At 36.0% G+C, this 20,551-nt stretch overlaps 3 protein-coding genes and 1 long non-coding RNA gene across 7 annotated transcripts; 2 read left to right on the top strand and 2 right to left on the bottom strand.

Annotated features, from left to right (window-relative positions):
• Window positions 1-548: 548 nt before the first annotated feature.
• On the bottom strand, window positions 549-2,441 carry LOC109861542. 4 transcript variants are annotated; one of them, XR_002250985.1, is made up of 5 exons: window positions 2,218-2,441; window positions 1,865-2,002; window positions 1,649-1,785; window positions 1,370-1,559; window positions 549-1,264 (listed from the first exon to the last, which is right to left on the bottom strand). It is a non-coding gene; the product is annotated as an uncharacterized LOC109861542 (long non-coding RNA). The 4 variants fall into 4 exon arrangements; XR_002250986.1 differs by lacking the exon at window positions 1,865-2,002 and having other exon boundaries at window positions 1,649-1,810; window positions 2,218-2,439; XR_002250987.1 differs by lacking the exon at window positions 1,865-2,002 and having other exon boundaries at window positions 2,213-2,438.
• A 153-nt stretch (window positions 2,442-2,594) lies between these two features.
• Window positions 2,595-4,694, top strand: LOC109861544 (bystin). Its single transcript, XM_020441236.1, has 3 exons — window positions 2,595-2,827; window positions 2,963-3,891; window positions 3,990-4,694. The coding sequence occupies exons 1-3, from the start codon at window positions 2,696-2,698 to the stop codon at window positions 4,198-4,200; spliced, it is 1,272 nt and encodes a 423-aa protein (XP_020296825.1). The 5' UTR covers window positions 2,595-2,695; the 3' UTR covers window positions 4,201-4,694.
• Window positions 4,695-4,754: 60 nt separating this feature from the next.
• Window positions 4,755-8,689, bottom strand: LOC109861543 (putative sodium-coupled neutral amino acid transporter 10). The gene is made up of 7 exons (XM_020441234.1): window positions 8,315-8,689; window positions 7,644-8,193; window positions 7,252-7,522; window positions 7,023-7,159; window positions 6,716-6,943; window positions 6,423-6,630; window positions 4,755-6,350 (listed from the first exon to the last, which is right to left on the bottom strand). Exons 2-7 carry the CDS (start codon window positions 8,124-8,126, stop codon window positions 4,771-4,773), a joined length of 2,907 nt encoding a protein of 968 aa, XP_020296823.1. The 5' UTR covers window positions 8,127-8,193; window positions 8,315-8,689; the 3' UTR covers window positions 4,755-4,770.
• A 238-nt stretch (window positions 8,690-8,927) lies between these two features.
• Window positions 8,928-20,487, top strand: LOC109861539 (serine/threonine-protein kinase ATR). The gene is made up of 40 exons (XM_020441229.1): window positions 8,928-9,098; window positions 9,201-9,403; window positions 9,691-9,861; window positions 9,927-10,084; window positions 10,175-10,324; window positions 10,416-10,614; window positions 10,683-10,822; window positions 10,902-11,476; window positions 11,560-11,724; window positions 11,880-12,368; window positions 12,455-12,632; window positions 12,715-12,960; window positions 13,038-13,154; window positions 13,303-13,425; window positions 13,517-13,764; window positions 13,881-14,093; window positions 14,170-14,341; window positions 14,489-14,615; window positions 14,724-14,848; window positions 14,960-15,120; window positions 15,227-15,387; window positions 15,470-15,663; window positions 15,740-15,824; window positions 15,918-16,063; window positions 16,134-16,250; window positions 16,333-16,472; window positions 16,566-16,790; window positions 16,869-17,129; window positions 17,265-17,490; window positions 17,574-17,758; window positions 17,875-18,065; window positions 18,142-18,314; window positions 18,405-18,548; window positions 18,653-18,813; window positions 18,886-19,117; window positions 19,202-19,340; window positions 19,439-19,553; window positions 19,619-19,772; window positions 19,856-20,119; window positions 20,279-20,487. The coding sequence occupies exons 1-40, from the start codon at window positions 9,055-9,057 to the stop codon at window positions 20,459-20,461; spliced, it is 7,500 nt and encodes a 2,499-aa protein (XP_020296818.1). The 5' UTR covers window positions 8,928-9,054; the 3' UTR covers window positions 20,462-20,487.
• Window positions 20,488-20,551: the final 64 nt, after the last annotated feature.

Below are 20,551 nucleotides of genomic sequence, written 5' to 3'. Positions count from 1 at the left end.
AAGTTACGCCATTCTGAAAGTCGCCATTTACATGGCGCGTATTTCATTAGATTCGCGTAAAGCGTAAACACGATTTTTGTAAAGCTAACCAATAACAAATCAGGCCTTCTATTATATAATACAGCAGAAATACTAAGTGGCTTCTCGATTGGTTATTATTATTTACGCGTATTGTTAAATACGCGTCATGGAAATTGGATACTTTGCATGTAAGAATGTGTGAAAGCGTAATATATGTCGTATGCACGGTGAGGTTAAAGTTGTAGTAAATAAGACCGGTCTTGTTAACTACTGACAATATCGGATATACTATCGGATAAAAAGTATAAAGTAAATACATTATATACATTATATATATTAATTAGCTTTTGAAGTTTGGAATTAATACATCTATTTTTTTTTTATCTATTAAAAAGCGTGAAGGTAAGGAAGATTATTTACTACTTTGTCACATGTACTTAATTCCTCTAAAAGAGAATAAATTTTTTATTTTTTAAAGTTTTATTAGGCTGTAGGTATATTTAATAAAAGACTTGTTTTCCGAAATGTTAATAATAGAAATATTTTATTGTACATCAATATAATAAAAAACTTAAATTTAAAAACATTTACTTTTTGCAGGCGGCTCGTAATCGTCAAAAAAGATTTGCTCCGATTCTACAAAGAAATTAAAATGTCATTTTTGCTGTAAAAATTATAAAAACTCCGACAAATGAAAATAAATAAACAAATTATTATTTATTTCTGCTTGTAAAATTTAATAAATAAAAAAAGGCCAATACGAGACGTAAACAGAGTCTGTGTTTAAATGATTTATTCTATGTTTAACGTTTTAAAATCTTTATCGTTTTGAAAACGTTGTTGACATTGTTTGACGTTAAACATAGAACAAAATATTTAAACACGGATACTTTGTTTACGGCTCGTATTGGCTCTTTTTATTTAATAAATAAACAAACGTTTCAATTTTGTAGTTTGTGTTCGTGTAGGTACTCTATTTTCAGTTGATGAAAAATATTTTGTGGATGTCGGGGTTTGTGAAAAAACGTCAGAATCGAGCGACTGTAGAGAAATATTTGTAGGTGTCGGCGTCCGAGAAGGAACACATAAGGAAGTCTGTGGAGAATTGTTGCTGGCTGAAATCTGTGTGTGAAGCGCTTTCGAAGGTCCAGCTATAGCATTACTTTTGTGTTGCTCATTTTCTGTGTCAAATGAAGTGACTACTTCATTCTTAGCACTGGCATCTGATAATGAACTTACTATCCTAAAATTTATTAATGAATGGATCACACATGTGACATACTCTGTTCAATTTCTTACCAAACAATAAAAGTGATGTACATGTGAATGTTAAAGAATAAGAACTTACTGTCGTGTTTGCAATGATTCGTTCAGGAATCTCATAAGCTCATAATATTGAAACCTCGAGTTATTATTGGTTTTAGTAGCAGTAGCTGCCGATCCACTGGGTATGTATGCTCGAATCTTCTTGCGAGCTTTTATATAATTATCTCACAGATACTTCTATCGAGCTTTAGCTTTCTCTGGACTGAGAAATCCTTGATAAATAATATACTTTGATTTTAAAACTTATTTATTATATGATAAGAAAAATAAAAGAAAAGTCCTTTTAGATAGTAAAATGTACCTTGTAATATATTCGAAACTTTCATCTATAATGCATTTTTGCGCAACATAGTTCTCTCTGAAGCAGGTATACAAGAATCATACAGCCCACGTTTGCTTCTAACTGCTTCGATTAATAGTTCATCCAAATTTTCTTTTCTGTCAACCATTAGATTTTTTTTAACTGTTAAGTATTATATACATAAGTACTTCATTTATTTAATGGAACGAAGCGAACTTAAAAAGTCACATATGTATTGTCACGACATGATTTTCGTCAATTCTAATGTGGTCTACTTCTTCAATATAATGTTTAAAGCAGTCATGATCAACAAAGTTTGAAACTAAAAAGCCATCCGCAGTATNCACATTTATGCTGTATTAAAAAAAAAAAAATGAAAGTAAAAATGTATAAGCTGCAGCAGAGTGCTAAAACTAATCCAGACATGCAAATAACAGATAATACTAATTATTAGGCATAACCTTAAAATTATCTTGTACTGTGCAAGCAATGTACCGAATTATGTTCAAGTATCAAATATATTATTTTTAGAAACTTTATATAGAATGTTTTAGAACTTGTTACCTTACCCGAATTTGATCCATTTTTTCTAATTTTCGTGAGTCAAATTACATTACAATACTTGGTGATCGCACGTACACACACATCACTAATACATATGCATTACCGATTTACGTGAAAAATTGGATTTGGCGTATCGGCAAAAGCGTAAAATGCGTTAAATAACTAAGCGGATATGCATATAGTAGATGAAACGATTTGATTGGCTGACGGAATTTGGCGCAAGTTACGCTTACGCAAGTTACGCCGCATGTAAAGGCAGCCTTAGGGTTGCCACTTACTCTCACCATCTGCTTTTCACCAATCAACGTTCGGTGTCAAAGCGCCGGTGTCTGCATGAGGATCCAGTCTAACCAATTTCTGCGGACCAATAGCAAGCGCTGGCTTCACTCCCGAAATCACGGTTGCCCAAGTTCCGAGTGGTGCACATGTTTTACTTCGATGAAAGTGTTTTTTCTGTAAAGAATTAATTTATAGTGCTGCAAAATGGGTAAAGCGAAGAAGACCAAAGTATCGAAAGGTGAGACGAAAATAGGTTTGGCAGAACAAATAGAATCCGATAAGACAGTGAAACCCAAGAACAGACAGAAGATCCGGTTTCGAGCCGACGAGGAAGAGGTTAGTTCTCGTATCTATTTTCGTTCACTTGTGTTATTTTGTTCTCGGAGTTAAATCAGAATTTCATGAGACACAAAAAGAGAATTATTTTACTTTATTCTCTCATTAGTTTACACGGCCGTTTTTCTTTTGTAGTACGTGGCGCCTGGTCTAACGAAGAAGATTTTGACACAAGCCAGACGACAGCAGCAAGAGATCGAGGAGGAAATCGGTCTCAGTATTCCAAAAGGCGTCAAGAAACCGACGCTTAAACTAGGCGCCGATCTGAGCGACGAGGAAGATCAACTCAGCAGCGATGACGAACCGGTGGAGAGTGTACACTACTACGAGGACGTTCAGATCAACGAGGAGGACGAGCGAGCATTGGAGATGTTCATGTCTAGAAATCCCGTGCCCACGAGAACGCTGGCCGACATAATAATGAAGAAATTGACAGAGAACGAGACGGAGATGGACACGCAATATTCGGACATCAGCAATTTTCAAGTGAAAGATCTGGATCCGCGAGTGAAGGCAATGTACGAGGGTGTCAGAGACATTTTGGCGAAGTATCGCAGCGGTAAAATGCCGAAAGCGTTCAAAATCGTTCCAACTCTGAAAAATTGGGAACACATACTTTACATCACGGAACCGCGAAACTGGTCCGCCGCCGCGATGTATCAGGCCACAAGAATATTCGCCTCGAATCTGAAGGAGAACATGGCTCAGAAGTTCTACAATCTTGTCCTGTTGCCACGCATCAGAGACGATCTGGCGGAATACAAACGGCTAAACTTTCATCTGTATCAAGCGCTGAGAAAGGCGCTGTTCAAACCAGCAGGTTTCATGAAGGGAATTTTGCTGCCGCTTCTGGAATCCGGCACGTGTTCGCTCAGAGAAGCCGTCATTATTGGATCCGTAATCGCAAAGAACTCCATACCGATGCTGCACTCGTCGGCTGCTATACTGAAGATCGCGGAGATGGAGTACACGGGAGCGAACAGCATCTTTCTCAGGATATTTCTGGATAAGAAATACGCGCTTCCCTACCGAGTAGTCGACGGAGTGGTGTTTCATTTTCTCAGGTAAGATGAAGTCACGATAATACGTAAGAGAGAGAGAGAGAGAGAGAGAAAAAAAATAGAAGTATATTGCAATGCTGTTGTAATAAACGTTTCGTCAGGTTCGAAAGAGACAAGAGAGAGTTACCGGTACTGTGGCATCAGGCTCTTCTGACTTTTGTGCAGCGATACAAGAGCGACATCAGTTCCGAACAGAAGGACGCTCTGCTGGAACTGCTGAAGAAACAATCCCATCACACGATCACTCCCGAGATTAGAAGAGAATTGCAACACGCTAAGTGTAGAGACATAGAGATGCCGGTATATTTGTAAATAATACAATAAAAAAAGAAAAAAAAAAGATTTTCTTGTTAAAGAAAAATACAAAACTTGGGGATGTGATAACGCGTCGAGAGAAATTACTCAGAAACTTGTGGTGTAAAAATAGATACATACTATATTTGGTTTTATCATGTTCTCGAACTGGAGATTTCTCTCACAAGTTATGATCACATATCTCTGTTTTGTTTTGTTTTTACAACAATATGGTGCGTCGCGCGACAATACACGCATTTATATACACGTTACATTCGCATCTGACAAGTCGTAAGAGTGTTTTTTTTTTTTTTAAATAACACGTAATATACTTACACGTACAAATAGGAATGAAAACACTGCTCGCACGCAGTTTTATAAACTTACTTATTTGCACATACTATAGTATTAAATAATTAATAAGTAATAGTATTAAAATATTTAAAAATTAATAAATTTACGATGCTATAGTATTAAAACAATAAATACACAGCGCAACTTGAGGAAAGTAACGAGCAGTCTGCGATTTGCGAACTATTCGTCCAACAATTGTGTGCAAATTGTTATATGTACATATATATGTCAGTTTTATATTTCTATGTTGGTTTTTAAATCTAGAGTCTTTAAATCTCTCTGCTTTATGCTCGCGTATTCCCCGCTTAGGCCGATGCGCGGGGAATCTCCCAAAGGAATTGTCTTCGTCATTCCTTGCTCGGACAAGTAAACGTTCGTCTTGATTAGAGCTTCGGTTGTTGTGCTCGTGGTTGTCTGTTTCTCGATCTCCTTTTCCACCTTGGACGTCTTCGAATTGTCCTTCGAACAGATCTCCGCGTCGTTAACGTTCTTCGCCAAAGATTCGAACGTCTCCGGCGGACGATCGATTCTCGTGTCGTTCGCTAAGTCCGCGTCTCGTTTCTCGCGCTCGTTTTTCTCCAGGATATCTCTGCGTATAGCGAGAATCATCGGTTCGCTCTTGTTCGACGACGATTGTTCGATCGCGGTCTTGTCCGCTTTCGATTGGTTTGTCATCTTCAGCGCGATCGGCACCGAGTATCGGTCGTCGTGTTCTTTATCCGACGCTCCAACAACCTTGTTTACGATCTCCTCTTTCTTGTCGGTCTCTTTAGCGAGTTCTTCCTCTGCCACGGATCGGCGCAGGGCTCCCTTCGACAGCACGTTCAAGATCGGACCTTTCATGTTTACCGAATTATTGAATTCGACTTGTTCTATCTTCTCCTCGTCTCGTTTCTCGTTTCGCAACGGCGCCACCTGTTCGAACGCTCCGCGATCAGTGATTTTCTCCATGACGGGTGATTTAGCCGGCGCGTCTTTCGAGATTTTTCGCGATCCCTCGATATTCGCATCGTGAGACATCTTTCGAAGCAAATTCAAGTTCTTTTCGCTGTTTTCAGCCGCAATGTTCATTTCGTGGTTCTCGTCTCGCGACTGTTGCTTTCCACTTGACTCCGCGTTGTTAGCGATATCTTGTTCCTTCTCTTCCAAAAGTGCTTTCTTACCCTTTTCGATGTTGTCCTCGCTATTTGCTACCGTTTTCTTGCCATTTTCTCTCGGACTGTCCTTGCTCTTCGTCAAAACATCATCCGCGTTAATCCGCACCTTCTTCTCGTCCTTCGCCATTCTCTGCTTTTCCCTCTCGAGTTCTTGCTTCTGCTCCTTGATGTCGTTCAGAATCTTCTTTTGCTCCTGCATCATCTGACGTTGCTCCAACTTGTGCTTCTCCAGCGTCTTCCGCAGCTGCTCGTGCCGTTCCGCCGCTCTCGCGTTAGCGACGTCCCCGTCCGCCGCTAATTCCGATTCCTCCTTTTTTATCGCGTCCAGATCGATGAGAATGTCGTTTTTCTGCAGGTCCATCGATCGCTCCTTTTCCTCGATTATCTTTATCTCTTCCGCTTTTAACGTGACGGGCTCGTCGATTTTGGCAACTTCGGTGCTAACGGCGACTTGCGGATTTAAATTGACGACGTTTAACGTTTTAATCGTTTCAACCATTTCCTTCACTTCCGGCACAAGAGTGCCCGCTGTGATCTTGTCAGATTTATCGACGTTCAACGGCTTCTCGGTGACGATCACACGTTCGACCGGTATCGGCGGTTCCTGTCGAACGTCTTTCTCGAGAACATTTATCTCCGGTAACTTGTTGCCCTTGTCTGCAATAAGATACGGATAATTTGACTCAAGTGACTATGAAAAATCAAAGAAAAATGCACTCACGTACTTACCCTTATTAGCTCTGTGAACAAAGTCCAAGCTATCGGGAACATCGGGAATAATGTGCAAGTTCTCTTTAATTACATTAAGCGGCAAATTGTTAACCTGACCGAGCGGTTTGCTGGTTATCGTCAGTTTCGCACTCGTCGATTCCTCCATAGCGTACAAATTGGCGTAAGTGCCGAGAACCATGATCCAAACGCCGACGAATAAAATGCCCTGAAAATTGAATTGAAAATCATTACCACAGAAAAGTGAAAAACAATCATTTGCACACAGTCGTTCGTAGAAATTCGCTCCACACCTGCGCTATTAATCGTTCGTTAGTGTTTTTGGTGCTTATAGATATGAAGAACACTGCCGGGAATATCAAACAAATCATCACACCAATCGTCGATCCCACGATACCGAGAACAAACTCTATGTTCGGCACCAGAATGCCAATGACGAGGGAGATGCCGACTATCGCGATGGTGAGGCATCGAAATCTGGATTCCGGCAAGTAATTGACGGACGGCTCGTGAGTGTGCATCTGCAAATTTAATAAAAACAAAAATGTGACAAACAATCCGCTCGTGCTTTCCTACGTTTCCTATTTTTTGTATACGTACCCTGCGAAACAAAAGGGAATTCAAGCTCGCGCGACACGGAAAAATGACTAGAGGAAAACTGAACGCGACCGAAAACACAAATCCCAGCTTGATCAAATCCGACGTTATACTAGGATCGAAACTTAGCAAAATGTTTCCTGCGTGAGAAAATAATAGTGACATGATAATAATATTAGGATTGTGTCAATCATTGTACTAAACATTTAAAAACAGATAATTGTTGAATTACCTGTAAACGACTGGGTGCAAAATGCTATGTAACCGAACAAGCCAACGCACACGTATACGAGAGTACACATGTTCAACGCTCCGCGCACAACTTCGTTCATCTTCTCTAAAGATACATTCGGAATGGTTTCGTATATCTCAAACAGTTGTGTTTGACAGAAGAGCGCCATCGAAAATATCGGCAGGCACTGGAGAATACCATCCGGTCTCCAGTAGTTAACATCGTCAAACCAATCTCCCGCGAAAATATGGAAAGTTGACTCGCTCATTATCTGTTCATTAATTGCAAAAGAGAAATACCTTGCTTAGTTAAAGTTTATTAGCTTAAGAGATGTGTGAAACTTTCGCTTCGTGCAAATTGTAAATATTTTACACGTTTAAATGATTTGTTACCTTTAGTACAAGGCAGATATAAAAAACGATGGTGGCGGTGCAAATGCTGGCGAGACTGTCGATATTTCGAAGCAGTCCCAGTGGCAATACCAAGAAGACTCCGGTAACGACGAGCAAGCTGGTGCGAACGTTGGCTGGAGTCTTGCTTATCATCTTGCCAATTATCTGTGGTCCCAGATCGCCGACGACAACAAAGTACGCGATGCACGTGCCCAGCATAAAACCGATGATAAAAAGTTCCGCCAGAAACTTACCCATGTGTCCAAATGCATGGAATGCGAGTAGTTCGAAATTGCGTCTCCTAGATATTACGGCTGACTTGATGAGAAAGTGACAAGCCAACCTGGACAAGACGCTGCACAGAAGCAACAGCAATACAGCCAGCACGATACCGCATTGCTTGAAGCAAAAGGGCATAGCGAGAACGCTTACACCTATGATGCTGTTGGCGAGTGTCATCACGTGCGACATGTGAGGAATCATTTTGGAAATTTTCAATTTTGTATTTTTGTACAAACGTGTGCGCTTCTTTTCACATCTCTTTAGATTTCTGCAATTTCAAAATCACCTGTTATTAAAAATCAGTTTTTTTACTATAAACTGTTGATTCTTCTTGAAATCAAAACAAAAATGTTTTTTAACAAGAGGCGTAAATAAAGATAAATGTTTACTGTTTTTCACTACGGATTTCAATGACTTAATGCTCATTTGATACGTTTTTGCGCTAAACATAAGGTTCGGAGATCCAAAACTGTTACGCGTCTATGTAAAAACAAAAATTAGTAAATGACAAAAATGCTCTTAGAGGTTGGGAAATCGGTCACGTTTTACATTTCGACGACATGTCAATTTGCGCGTGGCGACAGTTGGCGAACTTGTGTTCGCGCGCGCACACAAGCTTTAAGCTAGTATTACATTTGTCGTACGACAAAGATTTTAAATATATTGATTGGCTATCAAATAGAGTTCTTTATAAAACTCTATCTGATAACCAATCAACATAACTTAAAGTCTTTATCGTACGACAAATGTAATATTAGGCTATTGCTAACTCTCACGATTTGGTCCAATCACGGGTCATATCTTCGATTGGTTACTACTGCGCGGTGTCACTATATTTCAACATGCTCGAATCTAAAGGGTCGTCTACAATGGAGAGTTTTAGACCGTAACAGTAAAAAACTGACAAATCACAATCGATTATTCTTCTGTACTTTGCCTGTGATTGGTCAATTTTTACTGTTTTTTACTGTTACGGCCTACAACTCTCCATTGTAGACGGCTCTTAACTTTTACCGCTGTTTGGCGGGCGGTAAATAGTGTCGTGTTTTGTTTGGTGTGTGCATACGAGTGTGACAACGTGCTGTTTAAAATACTGTATTGTTTAGTAGTAATATTTGTATGCATAATAATGGAAGTGGATGGCGAGTCGACACCTGTTCAAGATAATAATATGTGAGTGTTCACGAATATAAAATATTCCTTTTGTTATGAAATAAGAAAATATAATAGTCCACATTAAGCTGCACATTATAATTTAAATGTTTCTTATTGCAGAATATCTGTAACAGATTCAGTATGGAAATTTATCAACAATCCTATAATATCAATTTTTTCTGACTTAGAAAATTCTGCAACAGAACAAATGCTTTGTTCACTCTTAGAATCTTTGTTGAAAAGATCTTCTACTTTGACTAGTGTAATAATCCCACCGTTCAATAATGGTCCAGCAGATGAGACTCTACAACAACAATATGCAGGTGATATTTCTCTATATATCAATGTGAAATGTGTGATATTTATTTTAAATATTTTCTATTTCAAGAATAAGAAAGATTGGATATGAGGTGGCAGATAGATAATTGTAATATACCAGAATGTAAGATTTAAAGTTAAAAATTTATTGTTTTGGCATTTTAACAAATATATAAGTTTAAAACTTTTCCTAATCTTTCTTATTTTTAGGTTATTATTTAATAATGTATATAATATAGAGTTTATATATTTTATAATATATATTATCATTGTGTTTCTTCTGTGTGACTAGCATTTACAACATGGCTATTTGGCACAATGTTTTATTTAATATGTACACCACCAAGCAACATGGTGTTATCAAATAGCATTGAAGTACAAGCTTGTATGCTCAGAATACTCTCAAGGCATCATATATCAATGTTTGAGACAATTAGTTCAGAGTATTTAAATATACTTGATGGTATGTAACAATAAACTTTGAAATAGTAGATTCTGTTTTTACAAAACCAAATTTTTTTTAAACAGAGACATTGGAGTTTTATGTAAATACTGCAAAAACGGAAGAAATGACCATCTCAAAGTTTTACACAGAGAAGGATATTATACCAAATTTGGACTTGACACCATTTTCTGCAAAAATCAAAGCATCAAATGCATCTTTAGTACAAATATCCTTGTTAAAAGTATTTATTTTTTATTTTGAAATAAAGTTTACACAGCACATATATTATTTTATTTTTAATATAATAATATTTTACTGTGCATATTGACAGATGATTACAAAAGCTGGTGTTCTAGCTTGGAATGAAGAAAAATTATGGAATCAAACAATAGCAACAATTGTTAAGTCTTCTCCAGATGTAAAGATTGAAGCATTGCAACTATGTACAAAAATAATAGAAGACAATAGTATTAATGATCGTGTATGTGCTTAAAAGTTAAAAGTGAAACTTATATATTAAGTACACAAATTTATAGTTTTTGTAAAGAACTAATATAATATGTATTTTATAGGAATTTATGGTCATAATTACACACAGTCTAGAAATAGTAAAGAGTCTTCCGAGCTGGATTAATTCAAATCAGTTATCACCATGTTTGTTGTCTCAGTTTGCAGAAACATTGACGCGTTTAATACAATTATTGCCCATTTCGCATAATGTTGCAGAATTATGTTTTCAAGTGATTGAACTTGTAGCTTCTGAATTCAGTAGTGAGTATTTCTTCTTGACTTTGCACTGTTTTTTTTTAACATTTTGCTCAAGTTGTTACTTTTTTCAGCATATCATGCAATATTTGAGACAATACACAAACTAATTAAAGCAACATGTTATAAAATTGGACAATACTTAATTAAAGAACCAAGATCCTGTAATGTTTCAGAAGCGAAAAAGTTATTGGCTTATTTCGATCATTATCCAGTTTGTATCACTAAAATCGTATTTTATAAGTTGTACTTCTTATGTGTGTGTAGTAAAAGTAACTTGTTGTTTATTTTAGGCCATTATTGACATTTTCATGCAATTTGTTTTTATCGATATCAGACGAATTGTTTTATCGGAAGCAACTGTTCTTGCAACAAAAATTAGCGAGCCATGGAAATTACTAAGAAAAAAATTGATGAGTCTCATGCAAATTGAACAATTTACAGAAGTATTACATATTCTTAAAGCGTCATCCTTACTGCAATCGTGGCTAAAAAAACAGAATATACAAGTAAATCTGTACGAAAATGACTTGAACATTATATTGAGACTTTTTATGCAAAAGTTGAGTTCTGACGAATGTGGTGAAACACGAAAGATCATTTTTCATAATTTAACGCATTTAATTGTTCACAATGAGTCGAATAAAGTGTTATTACAATCGATATTAGCTTTGCCATTTACTCAAGATTTCAAAGGCTCTATGGACATCAATGAGAAAATGGTGCAAAATGCAAAATCTCTCGATGTCGAAACAATGTCGAAGTGTCTTGAAGCTGTATGTGTTTATGGCACTGGAAAAGAGATATTGAAGTTATTACGTGCATGTATATTAAATAACGAAACACAAATAGCTGTTGCGGCAGTGTCGTAAGTATTTTTTCATACTCTGTGTGACAATGTTTTTAAGGAACATTGTGACTGACTTATCGCAAAGTGATATTGTAATTCAGGAACAGTGTATTGTTACTGAACGATGTGGGCATAAAGATGGAAGATGTTAATCACTATGTTCTAAGTACTGCCTTATCTTCGACAAAACTAGAAGTACACGAAGCTCTTGCTAATGTTTTGAGTCAAATGGCTTGTGTATTAGCAGGAACAGGAAGAATTATCAGGTATGGTGATAGTATATTTATACTTGTCTATATATGACTTTTTTATTTTATTTAATTGTGTATCGACAGAGCCTAGATCAATTCGTCAAATTAACATTACTTGTCGTTACGTATGTGTAAAAGAATAAATTAATATATCTACTCTGGTTTTTTAGCGAGTCGTCAAATGAGAGAAAATGGACAATACATTGTGATTATTGTACAGAGAATATAATAGAAAATGATGAATCTAATGTTCACTGTCTTCCAAGTATCTACGATCACATCTTCAGTACATATTTCACATTACTATCATCGTCTAATGTTTCTATACGTTTGAACATGTCTAAAAATATTCTTTCTCTTTCGAATCATATAAAATCATTTAACTCAAATGAGGTAATGAAGAAATGGCTTTCTTATATATACGACAACAATGTTGAGATACGGTTGAATATTGCATCAGCAATTGGACGTTTGTTGAGTAATAAAATATCTATGGTGAAATACGACAATAAAAGTTTGCTAGATACCATACCGGACGATTTGGACGAATATGTTGATTTGGTAATTGATGTTATAGCCAATATACTCATGAATGCATTGGACAATTCCAATCATTCTTTACATGACACATTACTTGTCACCGCGAAGAATTTTATATGGTAAGAGAGTGAGAAAATTTATTTAACAATAAAATTTATAATTAAATTATAAATATGATTTCTTAATGGATATAATAAAATTGTAGTGTACCGTTATATTTGTCAGAAAGGAGAATTCTGAACGTATTTTTAATTACAATATTACATCCAAATTCATCACCAGCGGCAGTAGCGTCTGCAACAGTCGCGTACCAGGATGTAGCTGACTTTTTAAATATTTCTCCAAAGGCTTTGTATATTCGATATCGAAAGGATTTTTTAAAAGTATTAATATACATGTGCACATAATTATATATATATATATATATAGTTACATAATTTTCATTAGTAATTTATCTTGTTACAGCTTATAATGGAACGCGCGGTTTACAATTATATAGAAGTCTCATATAACATAGCAACTACGGTGCATCGAGTTGCCAAATGTATAGGCTACGAAGGATCACGTCAATTATTACGCAAAGACGGTCATTACGCAATTTGTTTTCTGATTGCCTTTATCGTTGAAGTACCAGAAGCAAATGTGCTTCTGTACGATATAGCCGAATTAATAAGCATGGACGTAAATCAAATGCTCGAAGAATATTTTCCTGTACGTAAAATTTGTTTGTTTTTTGTTACTGATTTGCTTTTAATTTTTTAATACATATTCTTTTCTTTTTGTTCTAGTACATTTGCAGTTATGCATTCTTAGAATTATCTCCATCAAATAGTACGGAATGTTTGAAGCTCACAACGAGAATGACAAAAAGTAGTCTTGCACTTCTTACAAAGCAGTCATTTATGGTAAAAAGTTTACAGGCTTACATGTTATTAAATATATTTTTATCAAAATTTTATCATGTAATGTGAAGACACACAAAATCATTGCGTATAAGCATTTCGCTTACTGTACATACATGTAAATATAGACACATACATGCCATCTTTACAGGGAATTTTTGAAGAACTTATGCTACGTTTTTATGAATCTCCCACAAAAATAACAAGTTTTTTGGAAATTATTTCGGAATATGATAGCAATCAGAGAGGAAGATTTGATAGACAGGAGCACATTGTGAGTATTTGTTTTTACAGTATAACATGTAATAATTAGCCAACATAATTTAACAATATTTTCTTAATTTTATGCGTTACATTTTACACAGGCGTCCTACTTGAATCTAAGATTACACGGAATACTTGTGAACTTCGACATAAAACTCGGCCCGAAATCGGATGAACATACACAACAATCCGCGCTTGCTTCATTGACTGTTTTAATTCGTTATATGGGTGCTTCTTACATAACTCCACTTAGATACAAAATTTTAGCTATGTTACGAACCGCGCTTGGATTCAAAAGACCTGGTTTTCCACGTTTAGTCTGCGACGCGTGGGACGCGTTTATTCACAAGTACGTTGAAATTAATTTGTTAAGCTGATGTACTAAGTGTAGTACGTGGAAAATAGTGGAATTGTATATTTTAAAATATATAATATCCCTAAGATTCTTCTACAATCGGTTTTCAGTATAGCAATTGAGGATCTGGGATCACTGTTCCCAACAATATGCGTATCACTGATACCGTTGCAGAATATGTTTCCAAAAAAAGTCAACAGCATGTTGGAATTTCTAATTGTGCAAAACAGTGGAGAGCACATTTCGGAGTTATTTTTCATTGACGATATCAAAGTTCCTGACCACATATCTGCTATAGTCAAGGCGCACATCTTGCAAGCCAAGTAATTTATACAATCCACATTTAATATCAATCTTTTCGCGCGAATACATCATTAGAGTCTTTTTTTCAATATTTAGACCGGAAGGATTCAATGCCAACTTGAAGTTATGGTTAAAGCGAATCACTCACGAAACCGGCGAGGTGCGAATCAGGGCTCTGAAACATTTGCAAACATTTCTAGAAAAACATCGTAGTGAACTTAATAGAATGATACTAAGTGAAACTGATGTCCATCCGCTAATCGTTGAAGTATGTTTGTATTGTTACTAATAACATTTTCGACCGGAGCGATTAAATTCAATCCGGTCGACAATGCTATTACATAATTCTATACATATCCCAAGTGTATACATAGTTATGTTGTTGTTAATACATATTTATATATTTGCTTTAAAGTTGCTAGACACTCTGCTAATTGGGTGTCAAGATAAAGATGAGTCTATTCGCTTATGTTACGGAGAATGTCTCGGGGAATTGGGAGCGATCGAACCGAGTCTTCTTCCGCGAAGAATCATTTCTAGGGGTAACGTTTTAATATTTTGCATTTTTATGCGCCCCCACTGCAGTTCTCAATATTTTTTTCTCTCTCTCGTTTTCGAAATTATTTGAAAATTTGTGTTTGCCATTACAGATGACAGCAAATTTATATCAGACATGAATGAGGAGTTCGCATGTGCTTTACTTTCCGAACACGTACGGGCTTTTCAAATGCAAAAAGATAGTCAAAGTATGGATTGCTTCTCACTTGCTATACAGGTATATACGATTTTGTGTGGAGAGTAACGCGCGATAAATGTGCGATTTTATAATAAATTTGCAAACATATCGAATGTGATCTCATTTGAATGACACTTTCGACAATTTTAGGAAATATTAAGGGCGTACGAAATCTCGCCACAAGGTCGAAATAACGTATTGTGGAATAATTTGCCACTCACAACGCAACAAATTATTACGCCTTTCTTAACGTCACATTACAAGATAGCAGCTGTTTGTGATGATAATGAATTTCCGCATCCTGTTTACGGGTATGTTTTTATAAATGATAAATTTGACTTAACAATTATTTGTTCATTTATTCGCGTTATTACACTTTGTATCGATTATTTTTTTCACACAAGTGAATTTGTACAGTTCTGAAGCAGGTTCTTCAGTTGAAAGCTGGGCTTACAATTGGCTGTGCAGTATGTCTAGTGCTGTATATGACATAACACTTAGTAATGTATTGCAAGCGTGCAAATTTGCATTTAAACGGGACATAAAAACATTAATATTTTGTCTGCCGTATATCGTGTGTAAGTTCAATCGACGTAAACAATAATTATGTTTTACACTTATATGTATGTGCTATATACTTTGTTTTTTATTGTGACCCAGCATATATAATTGCGAATAATAGAGAAGAAGAGCATATTAAACTTAGAGAGGAAATGTTAGCTGTAATTAACGTTAGAGAGAAGCCTGTATTGGATTCTGAACTTTTGCGCCATCAACCTCTCCGGTACGGACAGAGTGTAAAGGCCGATGACAATCGTATCTCGGAAGAAACTAGGCGCACGCGTTGCTCACGGGTGAGCGACAAAGTCTTTTTCTGACATTTTTACGCGCATTTTAAAACTATATTGTTGACAATATTTTTGCAAACAGGTTGTTTTCTGTATATTGGATCATTTGCAAAGATGGCTCAGAGAACAAAGATTATTCCAAGATGAAAAATATAGAGCAATAAAAAGTACGTGATTAGAGTAAGAAATATCTGCTCTATTATGCACTTTAATATTTCCCTATATGGAGTAACTGTACTGCGTTATTTTATTATTTTCAGAATTTTGTGCAACGTTGGACAGTCTAATTGTGTCGCAAGGGTGTTACTATACTCGGGAATATCATCGGGCGTTGATGTATTTAGAACACCATATGGCGTCTAGTAACAAAGGATTGTCCGAGTCGACAGAAAGTGGCTTACTTGCTGTATGTTACATTCTTTTACGTGATATGTGATTTTTTTCTCTCTCAAAAACAGGTGATACTTTTGTTACAGAAAATTTACGCGCAACTTGATGAGCCTGATGGAGTATCCGGCATCTTGGTGACTCAAGATCAGTCTCCCACCCTGCAACAACTGGTTTTGGCTCATGAAGTAAATGGCCAGCTTCAGGTACAAAATTTATTTTATTTAGTTTTTTTAATATCACTTTATTTATTTTGTATATACTAATATACCTGACTGTCAACTTTAGGATGCAGCTACGTGTTACGAAAGACTCGCACAGAAAAAAGACTCGAAACATACATACCTGCAAGGTATGATTCAGTGCTATCTTGGCCTAGATCAACCATTCACTGCTATGCACATTACCCAAGGCTTGTTGAGCAGCAGGTAAATATTGTTGTAATAATAATATCTTAAATATAAGACTAGAAACCGATCTAGAGTTATAAACTCGAGCATTTTTCTATAATTGTTCTATAGGCCAGAACTAGAGCCTCTCATAACAGAGCGCGAACTCTTTTGGAGACTCGCTCACTTTTCTCGTTTTGAGGAAACTTTACAAAGAAATATAAATCATACGCTCTTAGACGATCTGACAAAAGGAATTAAACCGGACTTGTTATCGTTAAAGAAAAATCTAGTATCATTACTGGAGGATGCTTCTCGACCAGGAGCTTATCAACAAAGTTACTCGTACATCATGAAGTGAGTTTCAAGCAGAGTTATTCTTTTTAAATTTATATATAATTTTCTTATATTGTATTTTTGTATCTTTTTTTTCAGATTGCATATATTGAATGAATTTGATAAAGCAGCTTTGTTGATGTTAAACAATATAGACGGCTTTTCGTTATTGTTAGAAGAATGGGACAAACGGGGACAGTTATTGAGGACATCTCGTGGAGTAGAATTTGTTCTTAGTATGCGCCGAGCTGCTTTGGATTTGGCTGTACAATTGCAACAAAATACTCGTAATACAGAAAATTCAATGCTTAGGCAAGAAATTGGTAAAATTTGGTTGAAGAGTGCCAAAATCGCTAGAAAGTACGTGAGATCTCTTTCTCTGTCTCTTCCTCTCTCTTTCTATTATATATTTGTTAGAGTCTATACTCTGTATAGATTTTGATTAACGTATTACACATCTGATTTCCTTTATGTTAAGTAAACTGTTTCTTATAGGGCTGGCTTGCATCAACAAGCATACATGCATATTTTATCAGCCAGTGATTCGTGCCCACCGCAATCGTTATATATAGAACAGGCACAGTTATATTGGCAGAAAGGTTCTCAAGAAGACGCTTTTACCACTTTAAATCGCTGTTTCTCTAATTATTTTCAACCAGCGCAGTATTACAAACAATTGCCTCCCGGTGAATGTAATGAGGAAAGAAAACAATATGCGAAGGTCTGTAACGCTAAAATCTAACGTTGAAGATTTTTAATCACCAAAAAATTTATATTTGTAGGTGTTTTATGCTTTTATTTCAGGCAAAACTTCTCTTTGCAAAGTACAACGATGAAACTATTAACGTCGATACAGACGGTTGCATCGCTAACTATAAAGAAGCAATAGAAGTGTGGAGAGGATGGGAAAAAACTTGGGTGGCGTGCGCTGATTATTACGATACCATCATTGAGAGACTGTCCGAAGACGACAAAGATAGAAATAAACAGTAAATTTCATTTGATACAATTTAATTTCATATTTCATGCAAATGTGTAAAAAATTTATGTATGTTTATATACGCACAAGTAAAAACACTGTATGTAATATTTATCACATTACCAGAGATCTACAAGTGCATATAATGAATTTTTATGGCAAATCGCTTCTATTTGGCTGCAAGTACATTCATCATTCGATGCCCAAGATGTTGACCGTCTGGTTGGACGTTGCTTCTCGCGCGACAAATACATCCGATCCTCCAGATGTGGTCAGACTTCGCCAGGACCGTCTGTCAAAGATGACTCAGATTATGGGTATCTGTCTGTGAGTTAATTGTGAAAAAAAAAATCGATTCTTGTAAGACTAATGGATTTTCTTTATGCGTTGCAGATGTTTATTATCACAAATTGCCGGTTTTCATGTGGTTAACAGCGTTCAGCCAACTTGTATCGAGAATATGTCATCCGTCTCAGCAAGTGCAGACCACTCTTCGCACAATTCTAGTAAAATTGATATCAGTATATCCTCAGCATAGCTTATGGATGATGGCGTCGGTTTTTAATGTACGTATTATAAAATAGTATATATTTTTCTCTGCAGTTTTTTTTTTTTTTTTTTCTACATATGAGAAATGTTTTCTATTTTCAATTTAGTCTTCGGATCCGACGCGGCTGCAACGATGTCAAGAAATCTTAAACCACGCGCAATTAAAAACACCGGATATGTCCAAACTTATCAAAGATTTTCACAGATTATGGGAAAAATTGATCGAACTATCGAATAAAGTAATATCGGAAGTAAGTTTATTGTTCAATTATATTTTATACAACGTACACGCACAACTAATTTTATATAAAAAAAATAATATTACTATATTGTTTTCTTTCTTATTTTTTTGTAGCAAGGAGTAATAAATACGTCAATAAATAATTTGTGTAAATATTTACCAAGATTACTCGCAAGTAAAGACTTCAGTCAAATCATGATGCCGACAAAAGGATTTAGGCAACTACATCTCCCGTCCAAGAACGCTTCGGTCGAAAATCACAATCCATTTTTAACGTATATATATTGCAAAATTCTTACTACATTATCTCTTTTAGCAGCATAGAATATGTGTGTTATGTTTAATAGGAAATGGGTGCATATAACAAAAATAGAAGACGACGTCTTGGTACTGTCGTCACTTCAACGGCCACGAAGAATCGCATTCAGAGGTTCAGACGGCAAAGAGTATCTTTTCATGTGCAAGCCGAAGGATGATTTGCGTAAAGATTTCCGACTGATGGAATTTAACGATATTGTAAATAAATATCTTCAAAATGATCCAGAATCACGACAAAGAAGACTTTACATACGAACATATGTAAGAACGTATAAAGCACTCATATTTGAAGTTTTTTACTCATATTTGAGTAAATTATTGACAATCTCCCATCTCGATTCGCAGAGTGTGGCGCCACTGAACGAAGAATGCGGCTTGATAGAATGGGTGCCGAATTTGGTCGGTTTTCGACCCACCATTTTAAATCTATACAAAGAGAGAGGTATTTTGCCATTGCCTAGGGAACTTAAAACTATGATATGTCGTAAGTTGATAATAGAATGCTTATAAATGTGTGTGTACATTTAACATGTAAACTTTTCAAACAAAAATGTTAATCTTATCTCTAAAATTTTTTATCAGTGCAAAAGGATCCGTTAGAAAAGAAAAGAAAAATATTTGTAGAAAAATTATTGCCACGACATCCTCCAATATTCGGTGATTGGTTTCGCATTATGTTTCCTGATCCATATGGGTGGTATGTATCAATAGCACGCACATACGTACATATTACGCGTTACACTTCCAACAATGTTCTTCTAGGTATGAGGCTCGCACAGCATACATTAGAACAACCGCTGTTATGTCCATGGTCGGATATATACTTGGACTTGGCGATCGTCACGGAGAAAATATATTATTCGATTCCAAATGTGGTGATTGCGTACACGTTGATTTCAATTGCTTGTTCAATAGGGTAAACAAGTACAACTCGCACTAATTACCATAATTAGTAATTATGATGTACATCACGTAATTAAATATATTTTACATTTTTAGGGTGAACTTTTCGATTGGCCCGAACGAGTACCGTTTCGACTGACACATAACATGATAGACGCCATGGGTCCCTTAAAAATCGAAGGTCCTTTCAGACGTGCCTGTCAAATTACTATGCGAGTACTTCGGCAGGAATCGAGCACATTGCTGAGCGTACTCAGACCTTTCGTCTACGATCCGCTTGTCAGTTGGAATAAAGAAGAGATCAAGAATCAAAACAGGAATCAAAGAGGGGTTGATGCTGCCGAAAAAACAAATGAAAAAGTATAACAATCATAATTAATTAGATAATATTTTTTTTTACACAACATACGCGCGCACAGTTGTTATTTAGCGGTTGACGACCGCGCGGACTTCTGTTACAATTTCAATTTACTGAAAAGAAATCTTATATAAATAATCTATCTATTTATTTTATTTCAGGCCGTAGAACACATAAAGAACATCGAGCAACGATTGAAAGGCTTGATTCGATATCCCGGAAGGAAGGCAGAAAATATCGCGTTACATCTTAGCGTTGAAGGACAAACTAATTACTTGATTTTAGAAGCAACGAACATAGATAACTTGTGTCAAATGTATTATGGTTGGGGCGCATTTTTGTAATTAATATATATCATCAGAACAAGTTGTCGTACCTTTATTAAGGATTAGATAGTAGTATATACTTGGGAGAGATTGTGATATGTATATAAA

The sequence above is a fragment of the Pseudomyrmex gracilis genome, unplaced genomic scaffold, assembly GCF_002006095.1.
Source record: "Pseudomyrmex gracilis isolate BER0280 unplaced genomic scaffold, ASM200609v1 scaffold_820, whole genome shotgun sequence".
Lineage (NCBI taxonomy): Eukaryota > Metazoa > Arthropoda > Insecta > Hymenoptera > Formicidae > Pseudomyrmex > Pseudomyrmex gracilis.
The sequence above is the reverse complement of the archived record's forward strand: the minus strand, read 5'-3'. Positions and strand labels throughout refer to the sequence as shown.